General features: G+C 42.4%; 1 protein-coding gene across 7 annotated transcripts in view; it reads left to right on the plus strand.

The window, feature by feature from the left end:
* The window catches only part of AP2B1 (adaptor related protein complex 2 subunit beta 1), a 125316-nt gene that overhangs the window by 95857 nt on the left and 14278 nt on the right, over positions 1-15181 (plus strand). For all 7 annotated transcript variants that reach the window (XM_082861713.1, XM_082861716.1, XM_082861711.1 and 4 more), the window contains 2 exons: positions 13054-13138; positions 14073-14159. In XM_082861713.1, coding sequence (XP_082717839.1) covers positions 13054-13138; positions 14073-14159 — 172 coding nt within the window. The remainder of the gene's footprint in view (positions 1-13053; positions 13139-14072; positions 14160-15181) is intronic.

Here is a 15181-nt window from a genome sequence, read left to right on the forward strand (position 1 = left end):
TATAGGTTGGAATTAAAGGAAACACCCTGGGATTTTCCTAAGCTGGATTGAAGCCCACTTGAGAGCCATATCTTGCCCTCATTCATGTTGTTCTCTTTATATTGCTATTTTGCTATGGTGTCATGTTCAGTGAGATAGGAAAAGAATTTCTTTTATTCACAATTTTTTAATATAGAGGTTATACATAGGTTTCATGGTATTGAGGTTCATACATGTTGAAAATAAAACTTGAGAAAAGCTTTGAGCTGTATGAGTGTGCAGACAGAAAGAATGTAAAATCTCCTGGTTGTAAGGATGACCTTGAATATTGTCTGTTTCAAACCCTATTTCTGATGGAATTTGCCTTGTATTAGCTGTGATTGGAGCCTCAGCATCTACATGAATACTACTAGTGATTTACTACCCTAAAATGGCCCATTCCATCTTCCTAAAACTCTCTTAGGAAGTTATTTATATTGAACTAAAATTTGTTTGTCTTTAAATTCTATCTGTAGATCCTAATTCTACAGTTTGAGGTTTTATAGAACAAGTTTCTCTCTGAATCAAGGTTCATAGGGCCTGAAAATCAGTCAGGTGGGCCTATAATGAAAATATACTCAGTCTGAATTCATTTTCCCTTTTATTCCACTTCAGGAAGGCCTAAATTTATGGAAGGACATATGTTTGTGTGTTCTGCAAATAGATATCAGTTTTATTGTTCTAATTAAAAAAAAAAAAAAAAAGGTTAGAGGTGGAGACACTGGGCTTCCCTGGTGGTGCAGTGGTTAAGAATCCGCCTGCCAGTGCAGGGGACGTGGGTTCGAGCCCTGGTCCGGGAAGATCCCACATGCCGTGGAGCAACTAAGCCTGTGAGCCACAGCAACTGAGCCTGTGCTCTAGAGTCCGTGAACCACAACTACTGAGCCCACGAGCCACAACTGCTGAAGCCTGCGTGCCTAGAGCACGTGCTCCACAACAAGAGAAGCCACCGCAATAGGCCTGCACGCTGCAACGAAGAGTAGCCCCCGCTCACCGCAACTAGAGAAAGCCCGTGTGCAGCAACGAAGACCCAACGCAGCCTAAATAAATAAATAAATAAATGATATTTTTTTAAAAAAGAAAGAAAGAAGTGGAGACACTGGTAAATGTACTTAGACTCAGTTACAGTTTGGAGACAAAGGAAAACATTATTTAATTATTTTTGAAAAGTGTGTGAATGAATGGTGGTCCTTAGCTTAGTGGCAACAATCCTTTCCAGGAGCCATTGAAGGAGATGGAAGGCAGATACTCCAACTATGAAAGCACCAAACTTCTCAATTCCATAGCTCATGCTGTGCTTCTGACAATAGTTTCTGCCCCTTCTGTATATGACCTGATTCCCCAGTAAAACTGCCCAGAGATAGCATCTGTGCACAGTGGGCTGCCCATGTACCCAGTCATCTTGACAGCCACCTTTGCCTGCCTTTTTGTCCATGTTGAGGTTAAATAATATAGTGGGCAGTACATAGGCACACCTGTGAACCCTCTTGATTTCTAACTTCCTATGAACTAATCTGTGCGTTTACCACCTAGAACCTAGATTAGATTCTAGATCAGTTTCACCTTAGGATTTTAAAAATGAATAATATTCATTCATTCTCATTACTGAAGTCTGTTCTTCTGTTGAGTTTTTACTGGGTCTTCAGTCCCATGATATACCAGACTGGGGTGTGGAATAGCTGATAACTTTAACTGATAGTTTATTAGTCCTGCCTTCACCATTTTGTGATTCAGTACTGTATGTACGAAATGTATTTTAAAGTTTAACAGTAAGCCCTGCATAGCAAATAGTTCGTGCTGTTGATGTATTCTGTGTACTCGTATTCTGTGTATTCATAGTATTCTATGGTGCAACAGCTGCAACCAAGGGCACGTCATCCAGTCCTAGCAAGGTGCACAAATCTGTCATTAAAGGGAAAAAGAAAGATCGTGCCTTTGGGGGGAGAGCCTATGTAGGTCGGGCAGAACCTGTTTAAGGTAAGACCTTGGGTTTGGGGAACTTATCTGTCTGTCAGGCTGAAAGGCCTGTGAAAATATTGCTGGCTCTTTCTAGCAGCTGAAACTGCATAGAGTAATTCTGTTGTAGGCTGCTGGAGGAGAGCATTAGGGGCTTGTGATTAATTTGGTTAGCATTTGGTTACTTACGGGTAGTAACCAGATTGTTCAGTATAGCACGGCAGGTGGGTTCTGTATTGACAGAAAGAGATCAAGTACGCTTTTTGCTGTAAGTTTCTGATTTATTTTGCCTAACATGTAAAACTTGGAGGAAGCTGCCTGGAGCAGGAATGGATGCAGTATATCTTAGCATTATTTTCCCTTGACCCTGTGTTCCTTTTGAGGCACACAGCTGCCAGTGACCCTCTCTACCTAGGTATGGTCCTATCAGAGTTGTGGCAGTTGCTTAATTCTTGCTGTACCACTGCCCTGTTATACATGGGTTTACATCGCCAGTGTGGAACAACTTGCATTGATACTTTTTCTAAGCGGAAAAGCCCAAGTCCTAACAATGGTCTACAAGTCCCTGTGTGATCTAGCCATGCCTTCCGCCTCCCCCTTACCTCATTGACTTCATCTCCTTCTCCTCCCCTCACTCCACTGTAGCCACACTGGCTTCCTCATGGATCCTCAAACAGGTATGCTGCCCCCTCAGGGCCTTTCAATTGGCTGTTTCCCATGTCTGGAATGTTCTTTCTCCCAATTGCCATATCTGCATGACTCATTGCCTCCTTCAGGGTTTTGCTAAAGTAGGACCTTTTTGATAAGGCCACCTCACTCTACTCCCAGTATTCTTGATCCCCTTTACCCTTACTCTCCCCCAGAGCACTTACCCATTTTAAATACTGTTTATTGTTCTTACTCTCCTGCACCCCCCCCCCCCCCACTGGACCGCAAACTCCAAAAGGGCAACAGTTTTTGTCTTCGTTTTTTTTCTGCACTGATTTATCTCCTCCTAGTGCCTGGAACAATACCTGGCACACAATAGGTGCTTAATAAATATTTGTTGTTGAATGACCCTTTTTGCTTTCATCTAAGAAAGTGTTTACAAATATCAGGTGCATCTGGTTCTTGACCAAACTCAGCAAGGGCATCTCCTCATCTTAGCAAACAGGGTATCCCTAAACACTCTGTCTGCCAGTTGTTTCTTAGTGGCTTTGCAGTCTACCCCCTGCCCCTGTTTCAATACCCTTTTACCTGGGTGGGTCTGGTCCTGATCCCAAGTTTAATCTGAGGACCTACAGTCACAGATTCATTTTCTCTCAAATGGGCGGAACAAACAGAAGCTGCTGCTTCCATTACTCTGTTCATTGATATTTGAAAAGGCAAGATCACAACATGTTAATGGACCCTATTTCCAAGGCTGGCGATAACTAGGAAAATAGAACATGTGACTATTCTAACATTTGGGGAACTTTTTCTGTTACTAACCTATGTCTGTGTGCCACTTCAAAATAAAAACAACTTGTCACCACACAACTATTAAGCCATTATCCTAATTCCCTCCGACTATTTTGTATCATATTCTCAGAGTAAATTTGGAAGCTTAAGGATGCTCTGTGTGTGTCTTGGAGCCCCAGGGAAAACCAGAATCATTTAGCTGTCTGACAGGAAATGGAGCCGAGCAAGCCCCTTTTTCTATGAGACCAGAAAGAAGCCTGACTTTTTTCTAATTCTGATGGATATGAAGTGATGAGAAGGCAAGCTTTAAAAGGAAGGGCAAAAGGGTTTGCCTTCTGCCAGTAGATGATCATTGTATCTTGTCGCTCAGTTCTTTGCTTTCAGAAAACAGTTTTTTCAAATAATACTCAAAACAGTCTAACTTTTGCCTTTAAAAGGGAAAAAAAATTTTTTTTATTTAAAAAGGTAATGGTCTAGCACGTCCCAGTTCCAGGTTTTTCCACCGTTCCTATCAGAAGAGTTTGCTTTGGTGGGAATGGGTGTGATTGTTAATAAGTTCAGAGGTAAGCAGTAAAAAGGGTGGGACTCCTAAACTGAAATTCACTCTGGGGTGAGGTGTCACAATGCTGGCACTGGAGGTTGTGCTGGGACTTTAAGGGTGTGAGTTCAGGCTGACTCTGCAGTTCAGATGGCTTTAGTGGTGGCTATGGGTGGGCTTCAAAAAGAAGCTTCATGAAAGACTGCCTCTGTCCACAGAGGCAGTCTTTCATGAAAATTGTGACCTTTCCACTTCTTTTCCAAATGGCTTTGACGAAGAGGGGGAATTCTTTTTTAAAGCAATACTTGAGAGTCTAGCTTAAGTTGCAGAAGAATTACAGAATTTGATTCCAGTAGTTCTAACCCTCCTGTGCTTTAGGGTTCTTCCAGTGTACAGCCTTGGAGACTATCATTCTGATATACTCCTTCCTCTTCTAAACTAATGTCTGTGTATATATACCACTTTACAATGTTAGTCTTCTCATTGCTGTTCTGGAGATTTAATCTGCCTACATTCTAATTCATGGTGTTAACTCTGTGGGAGGCTTCTGAGATTGAGATTAAGCAAAACTGCATGACCGAATGGGGACTCCAGGAGGAGTCATAGTTACATCAGTTTCAGTATCTTTTGGTTTCTCTTTGCCTTTCAAAACAGGGCCCACCAAGAGAGCTTGTCTCTTAGGTTCTCATTGCCATTCTTTTTTTTTTTTAATATTTATTATTATATATATACTTTTGGCCGCGCCGTGTCTTAATTGAGGCATGCAGGATCTTCATTGCGGCATGCAGGCTCGGGCTTCTTAGTTGTGGCATGCAGACTTCTTAGTTGTGGCATGCATGTGGGATCTAGTTCCCTGACCAGGGATCAAATCCGGCCCCCCTGTATTGGGAGCGCAGAGTCTTACCCACTGGACCAGCAGGGAAAGCCCCCTCATTGCCATTCTAAAACCCAGTAATTATGTGTACCACTAGAAGATTTAAGTTTAAGAGATCATCTATCTGAGGGTCTGTTCAGAGCTTTCCTTTCCATTCTGAGAGCCACTTTAACATGGAAATTTCAGATGCTGAAGTGCATGTTGTTGCCCAAGGAGAAATTAGCTTAGGGACATGGAGCTACTGCTTTTATCAGGAAGAGAGGAACCTGTCAAGTTTTCCCTGTAAGAGGCTCCACCGTCCACATGCTCTTAACAATGAAAATCAACGAGTGTGGCTTTTATCTATAATGACAGCAGATTGGCAGTGTTTGAGGGCTGCTCAGCTGCCGTGCAGTCCATCTGATCTATTGGGTGAACTAAAAAAGAAAATAGAGGCTTCTTGTTTGAGTCTTAGCCCTGGAAGTAAACTAAAGATGGCTGTTCAAGTTAAAATGTAATTAGCATCGGAAGGAAAGTAAATTGACATTTTCTATGGTGGGTTGCATGACTATTTCTGCTATATTTTTAACTGTATTCAGACATTGTCAAATATTATAGATAGCCCTGATTTGTCAGGACGTCTCTGAGAAGTCTCAGATAATGTATCGGTCAATAGGGTTTGAAATGGAAGACCATATTTAAACTAAAGATGGTAGATATTTTTTGGCATTGACTAGGAATGCAGAACTACAGGTAGATTTAACTCCAGCAGCTAGCAGAGAGCCTCTTCTGCTTGAGTCTCAGATGACATATCACACAGTTGGAGCCAGTGTCATTATAAACCTGTCACTCAGAGCCATTCCCCTAGGCTCTGTTGACTAGGTGGTGTGGTGCTTAACACACATCTGAATCATCATTCCTCAGACAACTGGCGATGGTTGGCGTCACTGCCTGGTCCTGGCTTGGACCAGCCTGCAAATAATCTTTCTAAAAGCTAAATGGAGAGGAGGAAAAAAAAAAATTCTCAGACACTTGGAAAGGTCACAAGTGACGTCACGGAAGAGTAGATGATATACTGTCAAAGGTGAGCTGTATACCACTTGGCTTGAATTTTCTTGTGGCAGTGCCTCCTGTGGTGATCTGTGGGGAGAGGCCGCATTTGCCGGGGTTCACACTGAGTTCATCTCGTACCTTTTTATAGTACTTTTGAGCACACTGAAACAAGGTTAGAATATTAATTCAGTCTGCTCCTCTCCAGCTGTGCCACCATAAAGAGGCTGCAGCTCCTGCAGCAGGCTTCCTATACTGTGGAAAGAAACTAATTGCTGGTTACAGGCTGAAGCTGACAGTCTGCTCTTTCCCCAGCAGCCACTGAAAGTAACTCTTAAAAATCATTATTATTATTAAGCATTTATAGCCCGCTTTTGTGTTTTCCAAGTGCCTTATAATCATTTCTATTTGCTCTTCTTATTGATGTCCCTGAGAGGCAAGTTAATATTGTTATGTCCGCATGTCACACGTGACAGACCAGAGGAACAGAGGATTAGGTAATCAGCTCCTTGGTACCATCTGTGATCTGCTTTAGGCATCCTCAAAGCAGAAACTGAGGTGTGCACTCTGTTCCTAAGCTCACTGAGCCCATTTCCTCACTGCTTCCTTTTTAATTTGGTGTATGAGTATTATGGTTGTTATACTTTTTTGACTGCAATTTACAGTAAGAGATACATTTTACATAGTGTATACACACAATACATAAAACTGAAAGTTTCAGGAAACATTACTGACTCTTCGTGAGACACACTATGACATTTTCTATTCTATTTTTTATGCCAGTTTCATCCCACTAAATTAATTTTAAGAAACACCAGTTTTAGGGGCTTCCCTGGTGGCGCAGTGGTTGAGAGTCCGCCTGCTGATGCAGGGGACACGGGTTCGTGCCCCGGTCTGGGAAGATCCCACATGCCGCCGAGCAGCTGGGCCCGTGAGCCATGGCCGCTGAGCCTGCGCGTCCAGAGCCTGTGCTCCACAACGGGTGAGGCCACAACAGTGACAGGCCCGCATACTGCCAAAAAAACCCCCAAAACACCGGTTTTAAAACCACCATGTTAGGAGGTACGTGAGGCTGAAGAATACACACGGTGTGTTCGCCTGGAGCATCAGTTTTATTTAAAGGAAAATGGAGAAACACATTTTCATATTAGAACACATGGATTCATTATGGAATAGCATGGAACTTCAAAGAAATTTTGTTCTTATGATGGGCTACTTCATATTATGCCCCTAATCCTGATCCTTACCCCTACCTCCACACCACTATATATGTCCATTCTTTCCTCCTCTGTTAAGGGAAGTACACTGGAAAAAACTTGAGAAGTCCTGTCCTTTTGGAAACTTTAGACCAAGTTCATATCTTGTCTAAACCCAAATGGCTGTCAGGAACTTTGAGTAGTGTATTTTACAGTCATTATCCTTATTGAGCCCTTACTCTGTGCCAGTCACTGTTTTAGAAACTGAGAATACAGTAGTGAACAAGAGACAAAAATCCCTTCCCTTGTGAAACTTACATTTTACTCGAGGTGGATTATGTGGCACAGGGACAGGCAGTGCACCAACAAATAAGTAAAATAATATGTCAGGTAAGAGCGATGGAGAAAAACAAAGCAGAGGTTGGGATAGGGAGTCCTAGAGTTGGAGGTTGGGTGGTATAATTTTATAAATATGTTGGTCATGGAAGACCTACGTGAGAAGATAATATTTGATTTAAAGCAAAGACCTAAAGGAGGCCAGAATGAGCCTTGCACATTTCTGGTGGAAGAGAATTTCAAGCAGAAGAAACAACAAAGGCAAAAAACTATGAGATAGGAGTATGCCTGGTATGTGCAGGGCACAACAGCAGCTCCTGTGGCTGACGGGAGAGTCATAGCATATGACGACAGAGAGGTAAGAGACATCCAACTATAGGCAGTTGTAAGTTTGGGAAGTCATTGGAAGTTTGAGCAGGGAAGTATTTATGAATTGATCTACATTTTAAGATCACTCTGCCTTGTTGACAGTAGACTGGGAAGCTAGGTGGGGAGGGTGGGGAGAGACAAGTGCAGAACCAGGGACACCATAAAAGCTTGGCAGTGTTTCATATACTGAGTTTGGAAAGTCAGCAGGAGGGTCCATTTAGGGATGAGATGGGGAGATCAAGAATTTGGTCTTAGACATGTTCATTTTCAGATATCTGTTAGTTATCCAAGTAGAGATACCAAGTAGGCAGTTGGATATATATGTGATAATTGATTTGCCATAGGCAAGCTAGACGTTGATGTTAAAGCTCTTGGAAAATACTTCTCCACCTTGTCTGGATTATGTCTTTCTGTTCTGTACCTGTTGGGATGGTGAATTTCAAAATAAGAAAACAAAGAACTCCCCTCTCTCCCGCTGAAGCAGTCAATATCATACTCTAAGGTTTACTCAATTCTGTTTAAGAGAGCTGCCTTCTGGGAACTTCCCTGGTGGCGCAGTGGTTAAGAATCCTCCTGCCAATGCAGGGGACATGGGTTCGAGCCCTGGTCCAGGAAGGTCCCACATGCTGCGGAGCAGCTAAGCCCGTGCACCACAACTACCGAGCCTGTGCTCTAGAGCCTGCGAGCCACAGCTACTGAGCCCACGTGCCACAACTACTGAAGCCTGCGCACCTAGAGTCCGTGCCCTGCAACAAGAGAAGCCACCATAGTGAGAAGCCTGTGCACTGCAACGAAGGTAGCCCCGGCTTGCCACAACTGGAGAAAGCCTGCGCGCAGCAAGGAAGACCCAACGCAGTCCAAAATAAATAAATAAAAATTTAAAAAGAGAGAGAGCTGCCGTCTGGATTGGAATTGGACTGGCTTCATATTGTGTTTTCCTTGAATCTTTTTTTGCTGAGACTCCTGAAGAGTTATTGGCATATCCTTGGAGAATCTAATATTCTTTGGGTTGTGATCTACTGCCTATGTTATTCTTCCTCAACATCTAAATATTATTTTAGCCCAGTGAATTTGAAACCAGAAGAGCCCACGTATCATTCTGTCCCCCCATCCTTGCCTCATCAAGTATCTGTGTGCCTAATGAGCCATGTTACTGGTGAAATTATGGGGGTTTTAAAATAAATTTATTTATTTATTTATGGCTGCGTTGGGTCTTTGTTGCTGCGGCACAGGCTTTCTCTAATTGCATCGAGTGGGGGCTACTCTTCGTTGCGGTGCGCAGGCTTATTCCGGTGGCTTTTCTTGTTGCAGGGCACGGGCTCTAGGCACATGGGCTTCAGTAGTTGTGGCACATGGGCTCAGTAGTTGTGGCACACGGGCTTCAGTAGTTGTGGCTCGCGGGCTCTAGAGCGCAGGCTCAGTAGTTGTGGCGCATGGACTTAGTTGCTCCATGGCATGTGGGATCTTCCCGGACCAGGGCTTGAACCCGTGTCCCCTGCGTTGGCAGGCGGATTCTTAACCACTGTGCCACCAAGGAAGTCCCTGAAATTATGTTCTGCATATGAACGATGTACAGGTTAAAAAGGAAAAAAAAAAAAGGGTTGAGAAACCAGTTTTTCATTTCATTTGCTCAACTTCTTCCCCTTAAATTTCATGCAGCAAATACTTATTGAGTCACTAGAATGCGAATGAAGATGAGAGCCCCTGCACTGAGAGAGAGATCATTGTGTTGTGGGTGAGGCAGAGATAAACAATTATTTATTCTATATAGAGGTGCATGGATTGGGTGCTATGGAGAGGAACTAGAGCCTTCCTGAGAAATCCTTGTCAAGCTTGAACTGAATCTTCAGATTAAATAGATATTTTCCAGACAGATAAAGTTTTAGGAGAAGAACATATTAAGCAGAAAACAATATCTGACAAGAAACAGCGTGTCAGTTTCAGTGTTTGGGGAGCAAGAAGTAATTCTGATGTGCTTGAAGTTAAGGAAATAGGCTGGAGAGGTAGGCAGGGCCCAGATCCAAGGGAACCATATACATTTGAAATAAATGTGGTCCTAAAAAAATAACCAAGAGTAAAAGTTTGAGAGCTGCAAGATGCAGATTTTGAAAATCTAATGTAAAAGAGATGAAATGCTTCCTCACTGAGCTCTTGTTAGCATAGTTGTAATCATGTGTAAGATGTCACATAAGCCTAATGTGGTTATCCTTAATTATGAAAAATTCTGAGTAAAAAGGTAAAGCAGAAAATGGTGAAAGAAGAGGGAACTTTTCTTTGAGAAACATTTGTTAATACTACTTAATTGTAAGTCAGGCACCATTGTAAGTGCTTTGCAAACATTTACTCGTTAGCCTCATAACAACCCCATGCATTTGGTCCTGTTTGTTATCTCCATCCTTCAGACCGGAGACTGAGCTGAGTACTACTGCCTAAAGTCACACAGCTAGTAAGTAACAGAATCAGCATTTGAAATCAGGTGGTCTGGTCTGGTTCCCAAGTCCGTGTTCAGAGCCACTGTGTCTGCTGCCTCTGATTTGGGTGTCCCAGCTTCTCAGAGAATTATTCTAGAGCAGAAGTCCAGGGATAGTCTTCAGGGTGTCCTGAAACCCCTGAAGTTTTTGTGGAAACATTGCATGTACGGTTTTCAGAAAGAAGGTCCCTGACTTTCATCTGTTTGTCAAAAGGGTCCTTGGGGCAGAATGGTTTTAGCACTGCTGACCTAGAAGAGATTTTCATGTCTTTTCCATTGTTAAAGGGCTTCAGTTGGAATGAGGATTCCCTCAGATGAACAATCTATTTATAAGCCCACACAGACTTCTTAGGTAACATTGTTGTAAATTAATTACTTGCCTGGTTGATCTTCCTAGGAACTTTTTCCAAAATACATGTTCCAGGTCCCAGATTTAGGGATTGCTATTTTTTTAATACAGGATGGAGTCCCGGATTCTGTTTTGAGAAATCTCTCCAGATGATTCTAATATAAGTCTTTGGTTGAGAACCGCTAATATTACCTCTTGGAGGACATATGACCCATGCTAGCCCACTTGAACCACTTCCAGTTTTCACTTCTAAATGACCTTTACAGAGCCTGGCACTCCCTCAAGGTCTTCTTGGTGCCCTTATTTGAAATAAGAGTTCCCATTCTCTCATTGCTGAGTACCAGATGAATTAGAAAATACCTCCTTCCCAGAAGCCCACAGCTGGTATAGATCTTTTGAAGTGGTGCTCTAGAACATCTTAAAGAATGTCTAAGGTCCCTCTTTCCTGAGGTTAGTTACTCTGCTTGTATTCACCAGACTCAAGCTTTTTGAGACTCCTGGCTGTCTCAGCATTTTGGGCATCTGATTATGTGATATAGGTCAGAAACTCCTGGGTGTGGGTCATTGAAAGGTTAAATGTACAAGTTACAAGGAAAGTAATTTGATGAATTCTTATAGGAAAGAGGGCAGAAAGATATCAAGTAGACATACCCAAACCAAATTATGGAGGGTGAAATAAAGGTACTATTTAAGGTGGGGAAGGGACTTCCCTGGTGGCTTAGTGGTTAAGAATCCGCCTGCCAATGCCGGGGACACGGGTTCGAGTCCTGGTCTGGGAAGATCCCACATGCCACGGAGCATCTAAGCCCATGCACCACAACTACTGAGCCTGCGCTCTAGAGCCCACGTGCCTAGAGCCCATGCTCCGCAACAAAGAGAAGCCAACGCAATGAGAAGCCCACCCACCACAACGAAGAGTAGCCCCCGCTCGCCACAACTAGAGAAAGCCCGTGTGCAGCAAGGAAGACCCAATGCAGACAAAAGAAAAAAAGGTGGGGAAGATGAGTTGATAACAAATGTAAAAGAACTGGAAGTACTTCGGAAAGAGGATATTTCAATCTCAATAAGCTGTTGAAGTTATAGGCATTTGCCCCAAGAAGGGGCGGGGAGAGAATAGTGGTGCTAGATAAGCACTTTTTACCTTTATTTTCTTAGAGAGAAATAGACTTGGTTACTGATTATAAAACTCACCCAGAGAAATGGTTTTCTGCAGTGCCAAGAGCATAGATAGGAAAGTCACCAGTGACAGGAACCAGTGGGAAGTGGTAGTTTCGAGCAGTTCTTCTCCTACTCTCCCCTCTTACAGTATATGGCTCTTATAATCTGCCACGGTGGAGTCTGCCTGTTTCTGAATAGAGACACCAATCAGTGTTGCCCCTGAACACAGGTACTTATTATAGCTTTTTAAAAAATATGAACAGCATGCCCTGGATTGAATGGGCCATGGTAGAATCACAGCCTGCCCAAATCCAGAAGTTTGTATTGTGAGAAGAAAACTCATTTCTTCATTTGTTCAAAGGCTTTTCCTTCCGAGAGTCATCAGATTTACGAGTGTTTGACCCAGCAAGCTTTTCCAGCCATATGACTTAGGAAAGTAAGATTTTATAAAAGAAAGAGCTTTAAAACTGATACCTGAAAAAAGATAAGGGGCAGTATGCCACCAGTTATTGTGGAGAGAAAAAAAACAAGGTTTAGAGTCAATTTTGCATTTGAATCCTGGTTCTTCTGTGTACTGACAGTGTGATACTGGATGTTACTTAATCTTTCTGAACCTCAGTTCCTCATCTGTAAAATGAGAGGGTAGTAACAGTACTTTGTTTGGGATAGTTATAATGAGGATTCGAAATAGTCTCATTAATAGGTACTTAGTAAGTGGTAGCAGAAACTACTATTAAAACAACTGACTGGATATCTCAGGTATAGAATTTGTGCCTTGAATTCATTCCTCCTGGGGCCCCTCCTGGAGCAAGGCAGAGTTGCAGGCTGTCCACGGTGCTCTTGACAGTGGAGTGAATAAGGACATGCTTTGCAGTGTATGGGCTGATATGTCTTGATTTGGGGTTTCCTAACCTGTCTAAAAGAGGAAGGAGGGACTTCCCTGGCCGTACAGTGGTTAAGGCTCTGCGCTTCCAATGCAAGGGGCGCAGGTTTATTCCCTGGTCAGAGAACTAAAATCCCACATGCCGTGCAGTGAAGCTAAATAAATAAATAACAGATTTTTGGGACTTCCCTGGTGGTCCAGTGGCTAAGGCTCCGTGCTCCCAGTGCAGGGGGCCCAGCTTTGATCCCTGGTCAGGGAACTAGATCCCATGTGCCGCAACTAACTAAGACCCAGCACAACCAAATAAATAAATAAATATTTAAAAATAAATAAATAGGAAGGAAATTGGGTGATTTATTTCTAGACACATAACTGTTCTTTCCCTCCTACCTGGCTTCTTATGATGTCCTAATTTTCCCTTGCTACTTTACTGGCAGGTGGCTGTGAAAAACAATATTGATGTCTTCTACTTCAGCTGCCTCATCCCACTCAACGTGCTTTTTGTAGAAGATGGCAAAATGGGTAAGTATGTCCTCCTGTCCTGCAAATATACCTTTGCTCTTTCTCTGAATGTGTCAGGCAGAGCATAGCCCCGGAAGGACAAGCTATTTTGAGGTTTAAAAAAATGGAGGAAGGCTATTCTAAAGCTCTAATAATTGCTAATTATATATTCTCTTGAGTCACAGTTGATCTTGCTTTGCTGTTGGTCTCCAAGTCACAATGCCTATTGTCCAAATAAGCCAGTCACCACAGCATACAGAGTAAGTGGCTTGGTGACAAGTAGATGTGGATTTGAATCTCAGCTTGGCTATTTACCAGCTATGTGACTGTAGCAAGGTGCTTAATTTTTTTGAGTTTCAGTTTCCAAGTTTACAAAGCAGAAATCGTTTTTATAATGACTTTAGATAATACATGGAAATTCAGCATTTAGCCCTGTCCTGAGTTCTTACTGTCTCAAGATAAGAATTCAATAATTTGTGATAAATTTATTGGTATTCCCCATGTGGTTGTTGATATTTCTCTCTTCCCTTACTTAGGAAACCACCATCTAATAAAACTAGCTTGTATTGATACATATGAAGTTGTATTGGCACTTAACATTGGTTTCATTCTTACAGTAGCTCTTTGGGTAGGGTAGGCAGATGTAATAATATATGATGAAATTAAGGATCAGAAAGATCACAAGACTTACCAAAGTCACCCAAATAGGAAAACAGTGGAGGCAAAACTAAACCCTAGATGTTGACTTTTTTCCAGTGTATCTTAGTGCTACTCATGAGGGATTAATTGACCTGGAGCGTAGCACCTCTGCATAGCTAGGAGTTGACTCCAGTCCCAGGCTACTGCTGGCTGTATTGCTAGAACCAGCACTCCAAAGGAGAAATGGTACAAGGGCTTAGATGTCAGAATATTGAGATTGTGCACATCCTTCCTTTCCCTCTGCTTCCCCATACAGAGCGCCAGGTCTTCCTTGCAACATGGAAGGATATTCCCAATGAAAATGAACTTCAGTTTCAGATTAAGGAATGTCATTTAAATGCTGGTGAGTGATGAGTCTAAATTTCATTTTCATCTTAGTGTATTATATTAGATATTTGAAAATGTTGTCTTTTCTTTACCTACCTTTTCACACCTACCTTATTTCTAGTGAGTATATGGTATTACTTTGCAAACTTCTCTTTAAAAACTTGGGATGTTTTGATGTAGGTACTAGATTACTTACAAACTAACAGATTTAAGAAGAGAACTAGAATGGATCCACCCACCCAATTCTCTAGTAGTTGAACATGTATGAGTCATGTTACTTGAACATTGTAAGCATTAGGTAATTGAAGTGGCACTTGAAGATATGCACTCTCCTAAAAATTAAAAGGACTGTTTGTCATTTTACATCAGCCTTCAGTAGTGACTCTTTCCGAGATCCTTATTTGGAATCCTGTGTTTACTATTAAATAAGACTACATCATAGTTGATTAAAGCCTAGTTGGTAGCCTTTTTCTTTCTTGCCTTGTGTCAGCTTTCATATGGTTATACTGACCTCTTTAATCACCATGAAAAAGCTCCAGCCCCCTTAGTAGTTAGTTTTATTACTGTACTAGAACATCAAACTGGGGAGCCCAGGAGGAGAAACAATAGCAGCTGACAGTGCCTAGGGCTTTGTTTCACTGAAGCATCCTCAGGAGTGGAAGGAGCCTTCAGCTGTTCAGGGTCTTGCCTGTGTTCCAGTCTCTCTTTGAGGTTAGTATAAGGCCTTATGAAATGAAAGGCGTTTTAATGAAAGTGAGCCTTGGTGCTGTTGGGTGCCGCCTCTTTTCCTCTTTTCTTCATTCACCCGTCCTTTCCTCCTTCAGGCTGCCGCCCTCCCACTGTAGCTGGAGCATTGAGTGGGGGAAAGAGGCAGTATAGCAGTACAGAAAGAAAAAGAAAAAAAAAAAAAACAACTCACTGTCTTCTCAGTTCAACTTGTTCTTTAAAAGGTTTTTTGCGGGGAGTGGGAGTGCTCTATGATGCATTCATCCTCTGTGTTCAGACAAGTCTTTTCTTATAGGATTTCTCCTGAGCCCT

The sequence above is a fragment of the Leucopleurus acutus genome (genome assembly GCF_964270905.1).
Source record: "Leucopleurus acutus genome assembly, chromosome: 19".
NCBI lineage: Eukaryota > Metazoa > Chordata > Mammalia > Artiodactyla > Delphinidae > Leucopleurus > Leucopleurus acutus.